The 20,354-nt window shown below is 45.4% G+C and overlaps 1 protein-coding gene across 1 annotated transcript in view; it reads right to left on the reverse strand.

The window, feature by feature from the left end:
* Positions 1-4,117: 4,117 nt before the first annotated feature.
* The window catches only part of LOC129475531 (glycine receptor subunit alpha-4), a 76,519-nt gene continuing 60,282 nt past the window's right edge, over positions 4,118-20,354 (reverse strand). The window contains exons 8-10 of the mRNA XM_055267632.2: positions 18,780-18,994; positions 13,238-13,387; positions 4,118-7,169 (exon numbers count right to left, since the gene is read on the reverse strand). Of these exons, the coding sequence (XP_055123607.1) occupies positions 6,879-7,169; positions 13,238-13,387; positions 18,780-18,994 (656 nt within the window). The 3' untranslated portion in view covers positions 4,118-6,878. The remainder of the gene's footprint in view (positions 7,170-13,237; positions 13,388-18,779; positions 18,995-20,354) is intronic.

Genomic DNA, 20,354 nt, shown 5'->3' on the forward strand with positions numbered 1-20,354 from the left:
GTGTGTTAAGAAGTAAATGGTAGAAGTGACAACGTGGAAATGGCTAGTAAGGACATTTCTTTTTTTTTTTTTTTTGAGACGGAGTCTCGCTCTGTCGCCCAGGCTGGAGTGCAGTGGTGCAATCTCGGCTCACTGCAAGCTCCGCCTCCCGGGTTCATGCCATTCTCCTGCCTCAGCCTCTCCGAGTAGCTGGGACTACAGGCGCCCGCCACCACGCCCGGCTAATTTTGTTTTTGTATTTTTAGTAGAGACGGGGTTTCACCATGGTCTCGATCTCCTGACCTCGGGATCCGCCCGCCTCGGCCTCCCAAAGTGCTGGGATTACAAGCGTGAGCCACCACGCCCGGCCAGGACATTTCTTTTAAGAAACTTGGGCAGGGTATGGTGGCTCACGCTTGTAATCCCAGCACTTTGGGAGGCAGAGGCAAGTAGATCACTTGAGGTCAGGAGTTCGAGACCAGCCTGACCAACATGGCAAAACCCCAATTCTACTAAAAATACAAAAATTAGCCTGGCATGGTGGCACACACCTGTAGTCCCAGTTACTTGGGAGGCTGAGGCAGGAGAATCTCTTGAACCTGGGAGGTGCAGGCTGCAGTGAGCTGAGATCACGCCACTGCATTCCAGCCTGTGCAACAGAGACAGACTCCATCTCAAAAAAAAAAAAAAAAAAAAAAAAAAAAAACAGAGAAAAAAGAAACTTGGTGGTGAATAAAAGGAGGGCAATAGGTCAATTAGGTCAATGGAGAGAAATTCAAGGTCCAATGGAGAGTAGTTTGTCTCTTTATTTTTTCTTTTGGATGGGAGACTTACTTCTTCCTCTTTTTCTTTTTCTCCTCCCCCTCTCCCTCCTCCTTTTCCTTCTTCCTCTTCTTCCCCGCACCTGAAAAAGCTGAGGCTAAGAGAGTTTAAGCCATTTTCCGTGGTTGTATAGTTTTTAAACACGTTTTATGCCAGCAGGAAGAACCTAGTGTCAGTTGAGAAACAAAATATAAAGAGAAGTGATTTTAGCTTGACCCTTTTCGTGAGCGTGGGCTTAGCAAGTGAGACTCACAGCATGGAATTTGAAGAGAGATTATGATAATGTAGTCTGGTCATGTAAAAGCTAATTTTAATTGAGCACTTACTACTTGCCAAGCACTGACTTAAGCACTTTACCAGCCGGGTGCAGTGGCTCACGCCTGTAATCCCAGCACTTTGGGAGGCCAAGGCGGGCGGATCACGAGGTCAGGAGATCGAGACCATCCTGGCTAACACGGTGAAACCCCATCTCTACTAAAAATACAAAAAAATTAGCTGGGCGTGGTGGCAGGTGCCTGTAGTCCCAGCTACTCAGGAGGCTGAGGCAGGAGAATGGTGTGAACCCGGGAGGCGGAGCTTGCAGTGAGCCGAGATCGCGCCACTGCACTCCAGCCTGGGCAACAGAGAGAGAGACTCCGTCTCAAAAAAACAAAACAAAACAAGCAAACAAACAAAAGCACTTTACCTGCATTATCTCTCTCTTTCTTTTTTTTTTGAATCAGGGTCTGGCTCTGTCACTCAGGCTAGAGTACAGTGGTGCAATCACAGCTCACTGTAACCTCAAACTCCTGGGCTCAAGCAATCCTCTCACCTCAGCCTCCCAAGTAGCTAGGACTACAGATGTGCACCACCATGCCCAGCTAATTTTTACATTTTTTTGTAGAGACAGGATCTCGCTATGTTTCCCAGGCTGGTATTGAACTCCTAGCCTCAAGCAATCCTCCTGCATCAGTCTCTCAAAGTGCTGGGACTACAGGCGTGAGCCACTGTGCCCAGCCTGCATTATCTCATTTAATTCCCACAACAACCCTATGAGGTAGGTATTGTTATTGCTTTCATTTAACAGATGCAAAAACTGAAGCACAGAAATATTTGATGATTTACTCAAGGCCACATAGTTACTGCATGCTGGATATTTCAGAGCCTTCAAATGTCCCTTTAGAGGAGGAAACTGAGACTGAGGGAGGTGAAGTCATTTGTCCAAGAACCCATATCTAGTAAGTGCTGGAATTGTAATTCAAACCCAGGCTCTGTCTGGTACCAAAGCCACCAGTAATCACTACACTGTCATGAATAGAAGCTATTAAAATAGAGAATATGTGTGCATTTTTCTCGATCCAGCTCTGTAAGGCTAAATGTTCCCTGAATTTAGATGATGGTAAGAATTTGCCCTAATACATAAAATTGATAGTGAGAGCATGTACTTCCTTGGTAATGCCCCATACGGTATAGTGCAACCAGGATATTTGTAGAAAGCCTCATGGTGAAAGCAGAGACTGAGAAAAACAGCTACACAGGCAGAGTGACTTCTTCAGGTGGCTCCCTGACATAAGATTTACTTCATCATCCTTCCATGAAGAGAATGCTTTGTGAGGGAGAAAGCCCCTGGCTCAGATGCCCTTCTAGGATTTCCTAACAAGCTGTTCTGATACCACCAGCCCAATTTCATAGACTGTACGCATTATCCTAGTTGTGAAGTCTCATCATGTAGCGAAGAGTGTGAGCTGAGAAGACCAGCTTAATTGCTATCCCCTCAGAGAGGACTGGCTTTCCAGTGAGAACAATGTGTGGAGCATGCAGAGGCCAAAATCCCTGCTACTGTGCTCACTAGTCACTGCCAGGGCTTTTATCGGGTGACTGGTTTTTGAAATATAGCTTGATACTCGTCTTCAGATTTGGAATATTACTAATGTTTAATCAGAACATTATCATTTTTTTTTTCAGAGCAGGAGTGGAAGTTTATTAAAAAGCTTTAGAGCAGGAAATAAAGGAAAGTGCACTTTGAAGAGATCCAAGTGGGCGACTTGAAGAACAAGTGCCCCGTTTAACCATGATCCTAGGACTTTATAGGCTGGCCCACCTCTGGTGTCTTGCGCCCCTTTCCCATGATTCTTCCCTTAGGGTGGGCTGCCTGCATGCACAGTGCCCTCCTTACCCTTGGGAAGTGAGCATGTGCAGTGTGTTTAGGAAATTGTACGCTTGAGAACATTGTCATTCTTAATTCAGGGATACAATTTACAAGGTTCTGCTGTCTTCTTAGCTTTGGTTCTGTTACACCCAAAGAGCAGTTTGTGTGTGTGGTATGTATGCATGCATGTGTGTGTGTGAACTCTACCTGGTTTTATAAAATCTCTTCTTGGTCTATTTTTTCTGTGACCAATAAGTTCACAGAAAGAGAATGAATGTAGTATACAGTAAACCTAATGGGAAGTCACACTATTATTCTACATGTACATACTGAGTGTTGCTAGGTACCAGGAGCTATGTGAGCTAAAAAGTTGTATAACTGTCAGGCATGGTGGCTCACCCATGTAATCCCAGCACTTTGGAAGGCCAAGGGGAAAGGATCCCTTGAGCTCAGGAGTTCAAGACCAGCCTGGGCAACAGAGTGAGACCCTGTCTCTACAAAAAAAAAAAAGTTATATAAGACACAGTCCTTGCCGTCAAAGAGCTTATTCTACATTTCCTCCACTGAGCAGATGATAATGCTACCTGGCTTCCTAATTCCCTGGTGGTTCCCATGCTTGGTTGATTTGTCTTTCATTAGCAGCACAGCCTAGGAAGACCATTAATCCTAACATAGTGAAAACAAATTTAAGATTTTGACAGCAAGAAATGATAAGATAATAATATTCCATTGAGAGTGCAGAGAGGCAAGTGGGAACACACAGGAAGATTCCCAGGAGGTGATATGTTCTGGACAAAGTTGAGATAGTTGCATGGCCCAGTGAAAAGAGAAAATAACTTCAAGGGTCAAGTTTTCAACATTTCAACTAGAAGCATGCCCATTCTTTGGTGACAGGTAGGGAAAAATGCTTATGGGAGAAAGCTAAAGGAATAAATTTTCTTCATTACCTTTCTTCCACATAGAAAGCTCTTTTTGCTTTGCCTGTGAATTCTGGGAGAACAAGAGGCTGTGGTTGTAGAATGAGGCAATAAAAGATGACAGACCACTGGTTTTCCAGAGAGCAGAGCAAACCGAAGGGAAGATGGAGGCACTGATAGTCTTAACAACGACTGAATAAATAAAGCGCTTTCCCTGGAAAAATATATGTATAAAATATTTAGCTGGCATTAAATATTAAAAACGAATTAATGAAAACACCCAAAACACTTTATTTATGTAGGAAGTTTTTCCTCTTTAAAAAATGCTGTTTTAAATCTCAACATCACTTCAGATGTGATCTAGGCAGAAGGTAGTGTGGTATCTGGAGGGGTAAGTACTATGAGAATGATGATAAATGGCAGCAACCTCCAAGTGAGCCTCCTGTGACCTCCTGCCGATTCACTGTGGTAAGAAGGGTTCAATTTTTATTGTATGATTGAGAGATTGCTAGGTGACAGATGAGACCCAGTATTTCCCAGCCCCTGTACATATGTGGGAAGGGTGAGGAAAATGAAAGTCATCTGCACCTGGTTCTGACACCATGCATCTCCCCTTCCTGCTTGGGGTCTCCAATGGGGAGGAATAACACCTTCCACCTGGCATTGCCTCTGAGTGGCTTTTTGTGCTCCTGTGGACTATTTGTTGGTTGGTACTTTGGCTTCTTTGGCTCGCAGCACCAGCTGATGCCCTGATCTGAGTCCCAGTTGGGCAGGCTCTATTGCTCAGTGCTGTAGCTGTCTCCAGGGCATTGTTCTTGAGACTTCCAACAGGGCAGATTTGTGCAGTTGGCCCATCTGGACAAGATCTATAACAAGTAGAGCTCTGTGCAATAAGCTCATCTCCATAGTCCACCCTCCCCGCTACCCCCGCCTTCGGGCTGCAGCAGCCTGACACCCCAGCCCCTCCATGGAGAGTATCAAAGAGATGCTCTCTGCTCCTTTCAAAGGAGTATTGCTTGTGGCCTCACATTGATTGGCACTACCTGGGCAGAAATAGGAAAACAGGGGTTTTCTGCCCTTCTCAATTCAATCTGCTCCCTTATGCCAGTTATTTTGTTTTAAATCTCCTTGGCACCAGAGTTATAATATTGCCAATAAAAATAATTTCTGGACCAGCTACCCTGGTCAGCTCAGAATGCTCTCCTCAAAACTAAGAGACAGACAAGAGGAGTATCTCAGTGAACAGGAAAGAGCAGACAAGTGCAATAGGAAAAGGGATAAAGACAAAGTCAAGCTCTTGGTTTGACTATAGGATTTGCTTTGGCCATTGGATTTATTGACTTTCAATTTGGATCACCATATGGAGGGAGGGAGGGAAGGAGGGAGAGAGAGAGAAAAGGAGAGAGAGAAAGAGAGAAGCAGAGAGAGAGACTGGACTTTTGTGCTTAATTATTCTAGGTCCAGAGAAAAGGACAAGATGTGTAAGAGATCATTTGATCACTTCTTTCTTCCAGTGTCAGTCCCACACTTTAATCTCTCCTGTTTCAGTTGCTCACAGTTGGTCACTTCAAAGGTCTCAGTGTGCCAGGCACGTGCTTCCCCGTGTCCCAGTGGTATGTCAGGCCTGAAGTGGGCTCTTCCACACCAACCCTCTCTATTCTGACATTTCTGGTGGCTTCAACTGACTGCTACACCTACTCACTGCTTCTCCTTGTGGAGCCAGAAGGGTGAAGAAACAACTCTGAATTATGGCTCTTTAACTTCTACAACTGCTACCCTGATGTCGGTCAAATCAATGTTGATCTAATATAGGGGTCTTCTACATGCCTAGTTCCTCCCCAGCAAACTTGAAGCCCATTCTATCCTTAACAAGGTTGCAGTGGGCACCATTATTTGCTCGCCAAAAGGAGGTGAAAGACCAGGTTGGAAATGAAGGGCCCTGGAAAATAGAGATTTTGGTGACAAAGAAGAAACAAATGAAAGCCCAGCCAACAAAAGACACTCTGAGAATAGTTTCCCTATTCTACTCCTCCTGGGTTCCACTACCTTGGATCTCACTTTTCTCAAAAGTTTTCTAGCATTATAAAGTAAGTTTCTTAAAGAAGAAGTATTTTTCTCTTTTTACACTCCCCAGCTGTCCAACAGATCCTGCCACCATGCTAGTTAATCAGGGAACGGAACGAATATTTCTGAGACCAGAATGTTCAGGTGGATCTGGAAGGTTAGTCCTTTTGAGAACCCGAAGTCTCTGCCCCAATTCTGACAGTAATTTCTGAACCAGCTACCCTGGTCAGCTCAGAACGCTGTCCTCAAAACTAAGAGACAGACAAGAGGAGTATCTCAGTGAACAGGAAAGAGCAGATAAGTGCAACAGGAAAACGGATAAAGACAAAGTGTGGGGCTTCCCAAGAGACTTGAACACCTCTCTGTTGGGTCATATAGTCGCTAGCCCAGCGCAACCTATGACTGTTCCAACCTTGTCGAGAGGCGGGGAACTTGCGGCTTTGCCTTCCTCTCATTTCAAGGAAACCTGACTAGGCCCCACAGGGCAGCACTTGTGGGTAGGAAAAACTCACCATTTGAATCTGCAGCAGGAGGGACAGAGGACAGACTAATGGCCAGGCTCTGGGTGGGAGGTGGCAGGGGGAGAAGTTGTGCAGATTAAGATGACAAATGCCAGGATCTAGTAGCAGTGTTCTGAATACTCTCCACTGGAGTATTGGAAAACAGGGAGGCTCCAGCAAGGGCAGAAGGTCATCCTGGCCCCAGGAATGTGGCCAAACCTTAGTCTCATGAGAAATGGGAAAGTATGGAGAAAATATGGACTAGGGTAGATAAGCCATCTTTATAAGTACAGCCACCATTGGCACCATGCATTATAGGTCCACGTAGCTTTGGGACTGGTAGTTGAAGTTCTGAGTGGGAGATCAGGAAGGAACTGTCCAAGCCCCTAATGGAGTCTAATTGAGGGAGAAAGCCCACCCAGGAGGAAGCAGGAGGCCAGCAGCAGGACTCTATAGCTCCCACCCTATTCACAGAGCCTGGTGGATATCTTCTGACTGTAGCACTTTATAGACAACCCAGTAGAAGATATTGAAGATGAGGAAAGTGAAAGGGAAGACAGCCCGGGAGATGGTGTCAATTCTCTTGGCTCGGTCCACGTAGAGTTTCCACATGGTTTCTCCCTCCCTTAGAAGAGGGGCTGGAGGTTGGGGACTATAAATGCCAGAACCTTCCATTGGACCTCCATCTCCTTCCTGCAGGCAGTGGCCCAAGCCATAGCCACGGAAATAGAAACGACTTTCTTGGATGATATCTTCCTCCTAGAATTACAAGGAAGAAAAGGCAGAATTTGAGGTCAAAGCTCAAAGACAGAGGAATAGAGAACAGACCACCCATCAATATCTCATAGGGGATGTTATGCAGACAAGGTGCCTTGGGTACACAAGCCCATTGCATGCTTTTTATGATCACAACACTACTCGTGAGATAGATGTATGCTAGGCAGCTATACGTGCTACATATAGCATATGTTATGATTCCATGGCAGATAGGCTCCAAGCTACCCATGTAAAATGCAAAACATCATTTAGAGCTGTCTAAAATCCAGCGAAGTGCCAGCCACTGTGAGAGGACATCTCAATGTCAAGTTATCTCTGACTGGTAATAAACGAAACAACAAAACTATTAGATAGTGAAGCTGAGATATTCAGTCTTAGTAAACTTGACTTTAATGACTTTCAAAAGCTTCAGAATTCATTCCCCTTTTGTATCGTATCTTTGAAAATTTATCTCAACTTAAAAATTCCAAAAGTTTTAAATAACCCAATGAGTTATCCAAATTAGGATAAAGCTGATCACTCTATTGCAGATACGTGTGCTACTCTGCAAATCAGCAGATTTGACATAGGGGTCAGTATATCCAGAGTAATTTTTATTACCCAAGGCACATTCCATTCATATATAATGCATGCATTATGATAAACACATGCCCAGTGAGGGGTAAATTTTATATAAGCACTAAGTCTTGCGGCAGACTGCCGAAAGTCCATTTTCCAATAGTTAGCTGACAACCTTTAGTAGCTAAACGCAGCTGGGAGCCAGGAAGTAGGGACAGAAAGATAAAGTTGAGAGAGAAAGAGAGCGAGCGGAGAGAGAGAGAGAGAGAAAACCAAAACCTCTGAGTGTCAACAGAGAGAGCTTTACTTATATGAGGCCCTCAGGCCCCCGTGCACAGCCTATTTAGTCTTATTTTATATGCAACCCTAACAAGCCTAATTTTATTTACTTCTAAAGGACAGAGTTGAGAAATGCTTCCTTCAAAGATGGTGGTAATTTCTTAAAGTATTCATGGTTTTAGAGTCAAAGTTTCAGGTATCTAAGAAATCACCTAAAGTGCAATGGCCTCTTGGAGGACGATACAAACTGTCATCTCGGTTTGTCCAGAACTGAAGGGGTTCCTAAGACTTGGGTCTTTCAGGGCTGAAACTGGGGAAGTGCAAGGCAAATCAGGAAGAGTTGGTCATCCTGTGGCTACCTGACGTATTTACTATAAATTATAAGAAAAAGATATGTGTATATTGTATAGATATGACATAGACATATACAAAATGTGGATAAAGTAGATTTTAAACACTCTGTCCCTCTCAGTTAGAGGGACACCACAGGGTCTTTATCATGGGACCTCTGCAGCTATGGCAACACACTGAAAAGTGGCTTTGCCAGGCACGGTGACTCACACCTGTAATCCCAACACTTTGAGAGGCTGAAGCGGGCGGATCACAAAGTCAGGAGTTCGAGACCAGCCTGACCAATATAGTGAAACCCCTTCTCTACTAAAAATACAAAAATTAGTCGGGCATCGTGGCGGGCACCTGTAATCCCAGCTACTCAGTAGGCTGAGGCAAGAGAATCGCTTGAACCCGGGAGACGGAGGTTGCAGTGAGCAGAGATTGCACTACTGCACTCTAGCCTGGGTGACAGAGAGAGACTCCATCTCAAAAAAAAAAAAAAAAAAAAAGAAAAGCGGTTTTGTGTATGAGATGTTGGTGTTGTAGGTCCTAGTAACCCTTGATAACGACGTGACTAGAAGCTGACCTGTCATCATAAAGACAGGCCTTGGTTTACCTCACATGTACTCTGTAATTCATTTTTACACTATTCTGACAGGGGAGGTTGTGCTGGACCCATTTTCGAGGTGGAGAACCAGAGGCAAACAAAATATTTTGCAATAATTTTAAAATGAGGGGAGTAAGTAAAATGGTTTTCTCCCTTGATTTCCAGTTCAGGGTCCCTCAGAAAACCCTGTTCCCCAGTACTCACCCTGATCCCCTGAGCCCCACCCCAGCTAGAGGATGTAATCAAAGGATGTTGGCAAAAAAGCTCTGAGGGGGAAAGTTGGATCCAACTGCTATTTCTGTTTCTATAGATCCAATTATTTTCCCTTTTCTCCAATCATAGTAAATCTAAAGGGAGTTATTTGGACACATTTCCCAGGCTGGAAAAAGCCATTTCACACGGGAGAGAAAATATGGCCAATAGAGTAAGCTGCTCTTGGCTTTTTGTGACTTTAACATATTGCACCTGTTGTAGCTGAGGGAGCAAAAATAAGTGGCTTGAAATCCAGGGGTGGGGCATCCTGCATTTGAGTATTCTCTATTTAGGCCAAATTCTGAGGGGTGTTTGTGTGTGGGGTGTGTGTGTGTGTGTGTGCTGGAAAGGAACATTGGAGCCTTAAATACCACTTTGTGGCTTACATGCCTATTAAAATAGAACTTTTTTTTTCCCTGGCTATCTATAGGGGAGAAGAACTGAGAAGCTAGAGAGGGAAGAGATCTCAAAACCACGCTAAGGAGGGAATGCACAGTGTAGGAGGTAAAGTGTGGAGATGGGAAAGAGTGATTAGTATTGAAGTGAGAGGGGCTAGAAAAAATGAGATTAGAGAATGGGGAATGAAGAGGGTGCTGGAGGATGAAGAGAGGTGGGCAGGGTTCTGGGACCAAGCCCTTGAGAGGACTGGGCAGTATTTTGAAATTTCTTCCAGTTGTCAAGTTATTCTATTGATCATGGCAAAGCTTTTGCTCTGTCCAGTTTGAAAGACAGTCCTCTCCAATCAGCCTGTAAAAGTTGGTGAGCTGGGTTACATGACTGCTGTGGCCAGAGCCTGGTGCTAAGGCCTGCTGAGGAGATGAAAAAGAGCTTCCCTTTCCTGGGGAAGCTTATGGACTAGCCGGGAAGACAGTGCAGGATCACATGGGTAAAAAGTAAACCACTTTAGGCAGTGACATGAAAGGGGGCCACCATGCTATGGAGTTGCTGGTTGAGGAGAGAGTTGAGAAGAAAAGATGTGAATGTCTGGCTGGTTCCTAGAACACTCCTAACTGACTCTTGGCTAAGGGTTCCCTGAAGATCACATGGATTTTCTTCCTGCCCTCTCAGACTGAAGAATTCTTTTTCCCTAGCTGGAACAGTAGGGCCCTGACAGAGGTTCTAGAAATGGATGAACTCTCCATCAATTTTTTCAGCCTGTTTGGTGCCTCCAAAATACCTGCTACAGGTCCTGGGATAAAACAGTGACTTTAGAAGACTCAAAAAAGGACATGACGAATGGCATGGGTTTGATTTTCAGTTTTATTCACGTTAATAACAAGCCTCAGCCCACTTTTAGGCAGACCCCAGAGTCCTAAGCAAGGCCCAGGCTGCTGTTGTAACTTTGTAATAATTGAGCACTGGTCATGACAGACTCCATTATGAGCTCAGGATCTGCCTATATATATGAGCAGGCGGGGACAGGCTGCAGGCAGTTGCGGGTTGCAGGAGTTCAGGAAAGGAGGTGGGACTAGTGTCAACCTGGAATAGCTCTACAGTAACAATGGCAGCCTTTTTTGTTGCTGGGACATCCATACAGGCAACTTAGCTGGTGAAAGGACTCTGGATTGGTTGGCAGTCTGCTTTTTTTTTTTCCAAGGTAGGCACTGAGAAGGCACCAAGATCAAAACTCTTATAAAGATAAGATTTTGGTACCTGCAGGCGTATTTGTTCGACAGAGCTAAAGAGGGGGTGGGGACATTTAGTTTAGAAAATGGAGTGTCCTGGGCGGGCGCTGTGGCTCACGCCTGTAATCTCAGCACTTTGTGAGGCCGAGGCGGGCGGATCACGAGGTCAGGAGATCGAGACCATCCTGGCTAACACGGTGAAACCCCGTCTCTACTAAAAATACAGAAAATTAGCCGGGCGTGGTGGCGGGCGCCTGTAGTCCCAGCTACTCAGGAGGCTGCGGCAGGAGAATGGCGTCAACCCGGGAGGCGGAGCTCGCAGTGAGCCGAGATCGCGCCACTGCACTCCAGCTTGGGCGACAGAGCGAGACTCTGTTTCAAAAAAAAAAAAAAAAAAAAAAAAAGAAATGGAGTGTCCATTTTTCTTGCCCTTCTGCTAGGTGTATACATATATTTTTCTGACCCTTGGTATGGGTTAGGAAATGCTTTTAGGTTTCTTGAAGAATGAGTCCTACTCGAGGACATGTAGTTGTGGATTAGTACACTAGAGGGCGTACTGCCCAGAGACCAACTAAAGGACTAAAGGGCAAGGACTGATAAATTCAAAATACTACATGAGACAGGAGCCCTGCCCTCAGCAGAAAGGGACCTTAGCAAGGGACATGAAACCAAGGAGGTAGTTTGTGAGATATTTTTAGTGCGGACATATGGTAGGGGTGCCCCTGGAGCAGCTGAGGTGGGAGGTGGTGTGTTAGGAGGAGAGAACATTCCTTGTGCTAGTGTGGCTCAGACAAGCTAGAGTCAGGATTTTAACAGTGGGTTCACAGCATTGTTTCCCATCCCCTAGAGGTCATTATGCTCTTGCCTCTCTGGCTTTAGAGCCTCCAGATTAGACAGAAAACATGGAGTCAGAGCTGAAGACAGACCAGAACTCTGTGTCTCTAATGGTTAAGCAACCAGTATGTAGCTCAGCAAGCCTTTCAGCTTTGCTCATAATTGGACACTTGCTTCTGTGAGGCTGGCCCAGGCACCTCTGTTGTCATGACAACTTACCTAGCACCTATTGTCTGGGCAATTGGGGGTAAACTGCCTCTGTTGTCATGACGACAAGAGTTCTTTTATATTTCCCCAGGTGATCACTTTACTGTAGAAGAAATGAGGTTAACAGAAAAGGGTGAGGGAGAACAACAACTCGAGCCCAACAACTCTAATGCACCCAATGAAGATCAAGAAGAAGAAATCCAACAGTCAGAACAGGCAAGTGGTGGTTTCTCAATTCCAACTTAGTTATGGGGGTCCTCTTATAATGCTCCCCTAGAAAGGCACTAATGCCTGACTGTTGAATTCTTAACCACCAATTAGTGTATGACAACCTGGGCTACCTTCCTCCCGGTTGTGGGGGAGCAATTACTACTTCTCAAAGCAATCTCTTTTTATTTATTTATTTATTTATTTATTTACTTATTTTTTGAGACGGAGTCTCACTCTGTTGCCCAGGCTGGAGTGCAGTGGTGTGATCTCAGCTCACTGCAACCTCCGCCTCCCAGGTTCAAGCGATTCTCCTGCCTCAGCCTCCTGAGTAGCTGGGATTACAGGTGCCTGCCACCACACCCAGCTAATTTTTGTATTTTTAGTAGAGACAGGGTTTCACCATATTGGTCAGGCTGGTCTCGAACTCCTAACCTTGTGATCCACCCGCCTTGGCCTCCCAAAGTGCTGGGATTACAGGCATGAGCCACCGTGCCTGGCAAAGCAATCTCTTATTAGCTAACTTGGTAAGGTTCTACTACTAGCTAACATATCTTCAGTGCTTATTCTGTCAAGCACTGTGCCCATGCCCTTAATCAGTCTACTATACTGACTTACAGATGTCCCATTGGACAAATAAGGAAACAGAATCAGAGAGGTTAAAGTACTTAGTTTAACAGTGACCAGCTTAGTACTAGAATCCAGGGTTTCTTTCTTTTTCTTTTTTTTTTTTTTTGAGACAGAGTTTTGCTCTTGTTGCCCAGACTGAAGTGCAATGGCTCAATCTTGGCTCACCGCAAACTCCACCTCCTGGGTTCAAGCGATTCTCCTGTCTCAGCCTCCCGAGTAGCTGGGATTACAGGCATGCACTACCACACCCGGCTAATTTTGTATTTTTAGTAGAGACAGGGCTTCTCCATGTTGGTCAGGCTGCTCTCGAACTCCCGACCACAGGTGATCCACCCACCTGGGCCTCCCAAAGTGCTGGGATTACAGGCGTGAGCCACTGTGCCCGTATGAATCCAGGGTTTCTGATTGCCTATCTAGTCCTTGCAGCCCTGGGGTGGGTCTTGGTTTGTGGGGAGGAGGAGTAGGGAGGAAGGAGTCCAAAGGAGAAAGGCAGTGGGCCCCTCCCTAGTTGTACTCACCATGCGTTGGCGCCTCTGCCTTCTTCGAAGTCGTATGAATTCTTTATGCTGACGAGAAACAAAATTGACAGCAGCATACTCCAGCAAGGCAGCGAACACAAAGAGCAGACACACAGCCATCCAGATGTCGATTGCCTTCACGTAGGACACCTACAACATCCAGCGACAGACCTATCAACCTTCTTGGAGTCCTTCCGTGGCCTACTGAGTGGATTTTCAATCCCTATCGATTGCCTGCTCTTTTTGAGCTTTATCCTGAATTTCTTCTGGTGTTTAAAGAAGCTTTCCACGACATTTCCCATTGTCTGAAAGCCCAGATGGAAAAGATCGGACTGCCCATCATACTCCACCTCTTCATACTCTCTACCCTCTACTTCTACAAGATTTTCCTTCCTACAATTCTTTCCCTTTCTTTCTTTATTCTTCCTATACTTCTGCTTCTGCTTTTTATTATTGTCTTCATTCTGATCTTCTTCTGATTCTTTTGTTTCAATAAACAGCAATGAGCATGAGCACTGCATTTGTCTTCCCTCTGTTATCTCCTAGGGTCCTCACAGCCTTAGTGGTAATTGGTCAGGCAGGGTTCACAATGCCGATGTGAGACACATGAGGACACTTAAGGCCCAGAGCAGATGGTCTTAGCCAACATTACCCAGTGAGAAGGTGGCACTAGGACCTGAGGGTTCTGGGCTTTCAATTTAGTGGCATTGCCATTTACTTAGGCTGCGGTCTCACTGACAGACTAGGAGTTCCTTCCTTTCTCTCCTCCACCCCTATTCTTCCCTTGGTCCTGTGGTTTTCCCTGTTGCTCTTTTGGAAAGGCTCTGCTGATGAATTTAGCTCAGTAGTGAGCTGGGGCCTCATCTCTCACCCTGGAGAGAACAGGGCAGGGATACTGAGGGAACACCACCCACCCCTTTAAGGATGCTTTGCTAGTTGCAAGGTGTGGTTGGCACCCACCTATCCAGTCCCTTGTACTCTCCTCTCACTACCTTCCTTGGCAGCCTCTAAGTACTTTTGTCTCCCACTTTCTGGCCTCTTCCAGGCATTGCAGCTGGATGGGGCCAGGAGTGGGGGACAGAGTTCAGGTTTAGACCTTTTCAACTCCTCAGCCAAATTACCTGCTACTTAGTTTTGAGCTGCTGAGCTCGCCACATAGGGCACCCCAGCAAGAACAGAATTTCGGACAGGCCACTTCTTTCATCAGCTGCTGCTATAATGGGAAGTGAGGGTGCTGCAGACCCCAGGTAAGGAGCAAGTTTCACTGGATAAATAAATCCTCTGCTTCAGTGATTCTTAACTGGGGACAACTCCTCCCCCCACTGGGGACATTGGGTAATATTTGGAGACATTTTTGGTGGCACAATTTTGCGGGAGGTGGTGGCTACAGGCATCTAATGGGTGCAGGCCAGGGATGCTGCTAAACACTCTACAGTACACAGCTCCCTGCCTGGCCTTCAACACACAGACATGTACACACGCAGACACACATACAGACACATACAGACACACACAGACACACATACAGACACACACACACACACACACACATGCACGCACACAACAAAGAATTATCTGGCCCCGAATGGCAAGAGTGCTAAGCGTGAAAAACCCTGCTCTAACTCTTTTAGGGCAATGTCACTGAGATGGTGGCAGTGGGTTACTAGGCAACCCTGATGAAGCATCCCTTGGTGTCTCCACTTTGCCACTTACTAACAGGGAATCCTATTTCATTCACCATCCCTCAGTCCCACAGTGCTCCCAAGGATATCAAATACCTGCTATCAAGATCAATAATGAGGTAATTACCCATTATTATAAAGAGATGGCCATGAAGGTCCTTAGACCATCAAAGAAAAAGACACTTTAAGCACTAGGAAGAAAGTCCTGTTAATGATGAGTGTGTCAATAATGCATCTTAAAAATCTCGGCCGGGCGCGGTGGCTCATGCCTGTAATCCCAGCACTTTGGGAGTCCAAGAGGCCGATCACCTGAGCCCAGGGGTTCGAGATCAGCCTGGCCAACATAGCCAAACCCTGTCTCTACTAAAAACAAAAAAATTAGCTGGGTGTGATGGCGCATGCTTGTAATCCCAGCTACTAGGGAGGCTGAGGTGAGAGAATTGCTTGAACCTGGGAGGCAGAGGTTGCAATGAGCTGAGATCATGCCACTGCACTCCAGCCTGGGTGACAGAGCAAGACTCTGTCTAAAAAAAAAACAAAACAAAACATAACAAAAAAACAAAAACAAAAACAAAAACTCAGGAATCTGTCCACTCACTATCCTAGCACATGTGAAGGGTTGCAAGTTTTCTGAATGGTCTCCTTGCATCTACTCTTGCCACCTCCAATCTGTTCTCCAAACAGCAGCCAGAGTTGTTTTCAAAATGTAAATCTGATTATACCACTCCCCTTTATGATCCTTCAGTGGTTCTCCACTACCCTTACGATACAGTCTTTGCTCCCCTTATCATGATACCTAGCCTTTGCCTACCTGTTCAGTTTCATCACACCCCTTGTAATCTCCTGTGGTGAACTATTTCAGTAGTTTCCCAAAGAGCCAATCTCCTCTAACCTTTCTCTCATTTACCTGGATAACTTTTACTTATCCTTCAGCTCTCACTTTAGATACCACATCCCCTGGGAAGCCTTCCCTAATCATCCCAGTCTGTGTTGGTTGTCCTGCTGTATGTGCTCAGTTTACCTACAACTTCTTAGCATCCATCACATACCTGGCCATTCCCTCCACTAGACTGTGAGCTCTTCAATGGCACGAACTGTTTCTATCTTGATCCCTGTTCTGCTTCCAATGCCTAGCTGAGTTTCTGACCTATAGTAAACATTTTTTTGAATGAATGAACAGATAGATGGTTTAGCAACATGTGATGTGTATATCCGCTGGCTTCTGCTTGCTCTCTACCCTCCTTACCACTACCTGTCCCAATAGCTGTAGGCCATTTAGATGATACGATCTAGATAGAAGTGGCTCCTTCCCTGCTGCAACTTTAGGTCTAATCTCCTAGCCTCTGGAATAAACTTCCATTTAGTCCTTCCATTCTGCTTTGAGCTCCCTGCAGTTGAGGGGATCAAAGTCCTGGCAAAGAGATGGTAATCAGTGCCTTTGGTGGCACCATAAAGGCAAAGTAACAGTTGTTTCCTGGGAACATGAGGAATGGCCACTCCAACCGAGTTCCCTTACAAAGTAAGCCTCTGCCACTCTCATTCTGGACACTAGAGTTGTATTAGGGGTGTGAGATTGGTGTGGCTTTTGGAAGCCCCTGGCCTGAACTCATGGGCCCCCACCAAACTTAATGTTGCACCAACTCAAGAGTGAGCAGACAGTCCCTGGCTTACTGAGTCCCTTGCTCTGAGGGGCTGGCTAATAAGGCTATTTAGTTCAGGGTGCAGGCCTGGATATTTTGCTTACTGGCCAATGAGGCCATAAAGAAGTCATTAAAATCTGACAAGAAGGTACCAAATGCTGCAAACACCCCTCCAACAAAGACTTTTTTTTCCAAATAAGGAAACTGAGTGATTCCTGGGAGCAGATGGATTATGTTCACTCACAGGAGGGAACCAGAAAAGGAAGTTCTCTTGGCAAGAATAAGGCATAAATTGCAGTACCTCCCTGCTTTAGAGATGAATCACCTTGCATGGCAGAGGCAATAAACTAGGGCAGGGTTCTTAGGTCTGAACTACTTTTCAGCTTCTGGTCTCCCTACAGCATCATTATCAAAACACGACCATCACAGCCTGGTCTGGCCGTGTAGCCCTTGCCTAAGTCCAGCCTGCCTCTCAGAGCCTTGTATATATCCCTGTCCATCTAGGAAACACATTTACAGAAAATGATCTCTAACAATGTTTCCTGGGACATGTGATTCTGATCTGAGTTTTGTCACCATTTATCCCTATAGGGCTTTGGATCACCTCAAAGGGTTTCTGACAACTCAAAAATAATTAGGGACAAAACCAGCTGATTTAGCCCCAGATTCATCACTCAGTTTTTTCAACCTTGACACCTGATAATTACAACAATAGTTAACATTTATTGAGCAGTTATTATGTGCCAAACACTGTCCTGTGTGTTAATACATTATATTTTGCAATAACCCTATGGAAGTGGTAATATTCTTTTTTTTTTCTCTCGAGACAGAGTCTTGCTCTGTTGCCCAGGCTGGAGTGCAGTGGTGCTATCTCGGCCCACTGCAACCTCCGCCTCCCAGATTCAAGCAATTCTTCTGTCTCAGCCTCCTGAGAGCTGGGATTATAGGCACACGCCACCATACCCAGCTAATTTTTTTGTATTCTTAGTAGAGATGAGGTTTCACCATGTTGGCCAGGCTGGTCTCGAACTCTTGGCCTCTTGATCTGCCTGCCTTGGCCTCCCAAAGTGCTGGGATCACAGGCGTGAGCCACTGCACCCAGCCGGAACTGGTAATATTCTTATTCCCATGTTACAGGCAAGATGATTGAGAGGTTAAGGAATTTACCTAAGGTAAATTATTAGTAGATGATGAGCCTGGGAGACAAACCCAAATCTGTCTGACCCCAATCTCCTACTCCTAATCACTAGCCCCCCAACCTCCGCCATGTAGCAAATTCATAAATTCACCATGGATGTCTGAAATTACCTGCTGCGTAAGCCCCCAGTAAAAAGTCTTCTTAGGAACAAGCACTGAGAGATGGGAGATCATAGGGCCTGGTTCCCAACAAATCAGTGCAAGAGGGAATATGTTCATTTTAAGATCCACAAGGAATTGTGTTGCTTTCGCTTCCTGTTATTTCTCCATGACAAAGTTCAGTGGCTGGTACATAGTACATGCTCAATAAATATTTATTGAATGAATAAATGGCCTTGTTCCCTGATTTGTTCAGAGCCTTGCTGACTCTAAGGACTTTGAGGTGACCTCTAAATTCCCTACATGAAGACATGAGGCAGGGAGAATCTGTGCCCAGTCCCATCAGCACAAATCTTCCTGCGTAATCAAAACACCACCGGGCCCAGACAACTGGAGTCCACTGACTTTAATTGCTATTTTCTACCTCAATTTTCTCATCCCAAAAGAATGGATACTGTCTCTAGAGCGCTTTGTGATAGTTTCTAATTTCTGATACAGTAAGATGACAGAAATTGGTTCAAACCTCTGATATTCTTTTGGTTGTTTCTTATAAGGCATGATCTTAAGAAGGTTATTTTACCACTCTGGGCTGTATTCTCCTCATCTGTATTACGAGGGAGTAGGGCTTTCTACTTGCTGAGGATCTTTTGACCTAGGACATGCTAGTATTTCCTGAAGAGAGTCAAAGTAAGGCACTGTCTCTCCTCATTCCCTAGCCAGATAGTATCCCTAACCCCAGCCTCCACATTGTCAACAATATTATTAGCAGTATATTACAGGGAGAGAGAATGCAGGACACCAGCTTTTGCCCAGTGGGTCTTTTCAACCTTAAATCCAAGGTAAATGGTGAGCAGGAGGGCACATTGGGATGAATGGGAAATGGGGTACTCTACGGCAAGCAAGTTCCCTTGCATGTCTCTTCACCTTAGGCAAAGAGGCCCGGGAGCCAGAGCTCTGGGTGGTCATGGTGAGCACGGTGGTGATGCCCAGGCCCACACGGGCAGGGGCGGCATCCATGTTGATCCAGAAGGAGACCCAGGACAGGATGACGATGAGTAGGCTGGGGATGTACATCTGAATCAGATAGTAGCCCATTTGCCGTTCCAGGTGAAACTTTACCTCGATGCAGGTGAATTTCCCTGCAAGGAGAGAGGTGAGGTGTCAGGCCCCAGGTACCCAGCCTGTAGCTGAGCCTAAGGGGATTAGGACAGGATTAGGGCAGCCCTCTACTGACCAGCCTCTGGGCACCTCAGCTGGGCCAATGAATGAGCCTTTCATAATGGCCCCAGGTAGCGCCAGATGTATGTACTAAGGAAGCTCTCAGAGCGACCATCAAAGACTTGGCCTTTGGGTCCCAGCACTTTCATTTCCAGCAGAAGGCCTTTCACATGACCGCACAGCAAGAGCATAAGGAACAGGAGGGCTCCAGAGTCAGACTGCCTGGGTTTGAATCCTGAACCTTCCACTGTGTGACTTTGGGCAAAACACCCAAGCATTTTGAGCTTCAGTTTCCTTGCCTGTAAAACAGAGTAGTGATACCAACTCCATCACCGAGCTATTGGAAAAATTAAACAAGATAATGTATTTGAGGTGTTTGACACATAGGTAGCTGTTACTATTGTTATCATTATTAACAAAGCAATTAGCTTAGACTCCACTTAGATCTCAGGGGCCATACTTGTGCTTGCTAGTGCCCCAGAAGCTCTCTAGCAACAACAATTCACTGGGACAAACACTGCTTGTGTCTTAAGCAAGTGAGAAGAGCCGGATAGCAAACATCTGAAAACAGTGCCCAACAGAGACCAGCTCCAGACAGCGAGGAGCAGGTTCCCATAGAGCATCAGGCTGCAGCATTCTATTCCACCAATAAAAAATGCATTGGCCCAGGCACACCGACCAATGCTCCACCTCCTTTGCCAGCCTTCACTTTACGCTGCTTTCCGGGGCCCTAGGGCTGAGAAAATACTAGCTCAGATCTTCTCTCGGAAGCAGAGGCTCAGGATAATCCAAGCAAAAAGGAGAAGATGCATATATTGTTATTTGATTCTGGCCTAGGTCTAGTCTCATCAGGCCTACTTGATTCTTCAAAGCCAGTGATTTCGTCAATGACTGATTATGGCTTTGACACATTGTATGATGCTGTGACCTCTTACTGTTCCTTGAATCCACCTCACATCATCCCACCCCAGGATTCTTGCCGTGACATGCCTTTATTAGGTACCTATATTTTCTTTTTTTTTTTTTTTTTTTGCAATAGCAGTTTTGTTTTTAATTCCAAAATTAAAACTTGTTTAGTATAGAAAAAATGAGAAGTAGAGAAGGAATAATAATATTCATAAGCTTACATTAATCAAACCCCTACTAAGGGACCTGACTTTATATACTTTATCTCATTTAATCCTATAGCAACTCTTTGGGGCAAGTAAAATTATCTCTCATATTACAGATAGGAATACGGTGGCATGAAGAGATTAAATTATGTTTCTCAAGGGCACTCAA

This window comes from Symphalangus syndactylus, chromosome X (assembly GCF_028878055.3).
Source record: "Symphalangus syndactylus isolate Jambi chromosome X, NHGRI_mSymSyn1-v2.1_pri, whole genome shotgun sequence".
In the NCBI taxonomy this organism is placed as follows: domain Eukaryota; kingdom Metazoa; phylum Chordata; class Mammalia; order Primates; family Hylobatidae; genus Symphalangus; species Symphalangus syndactylus.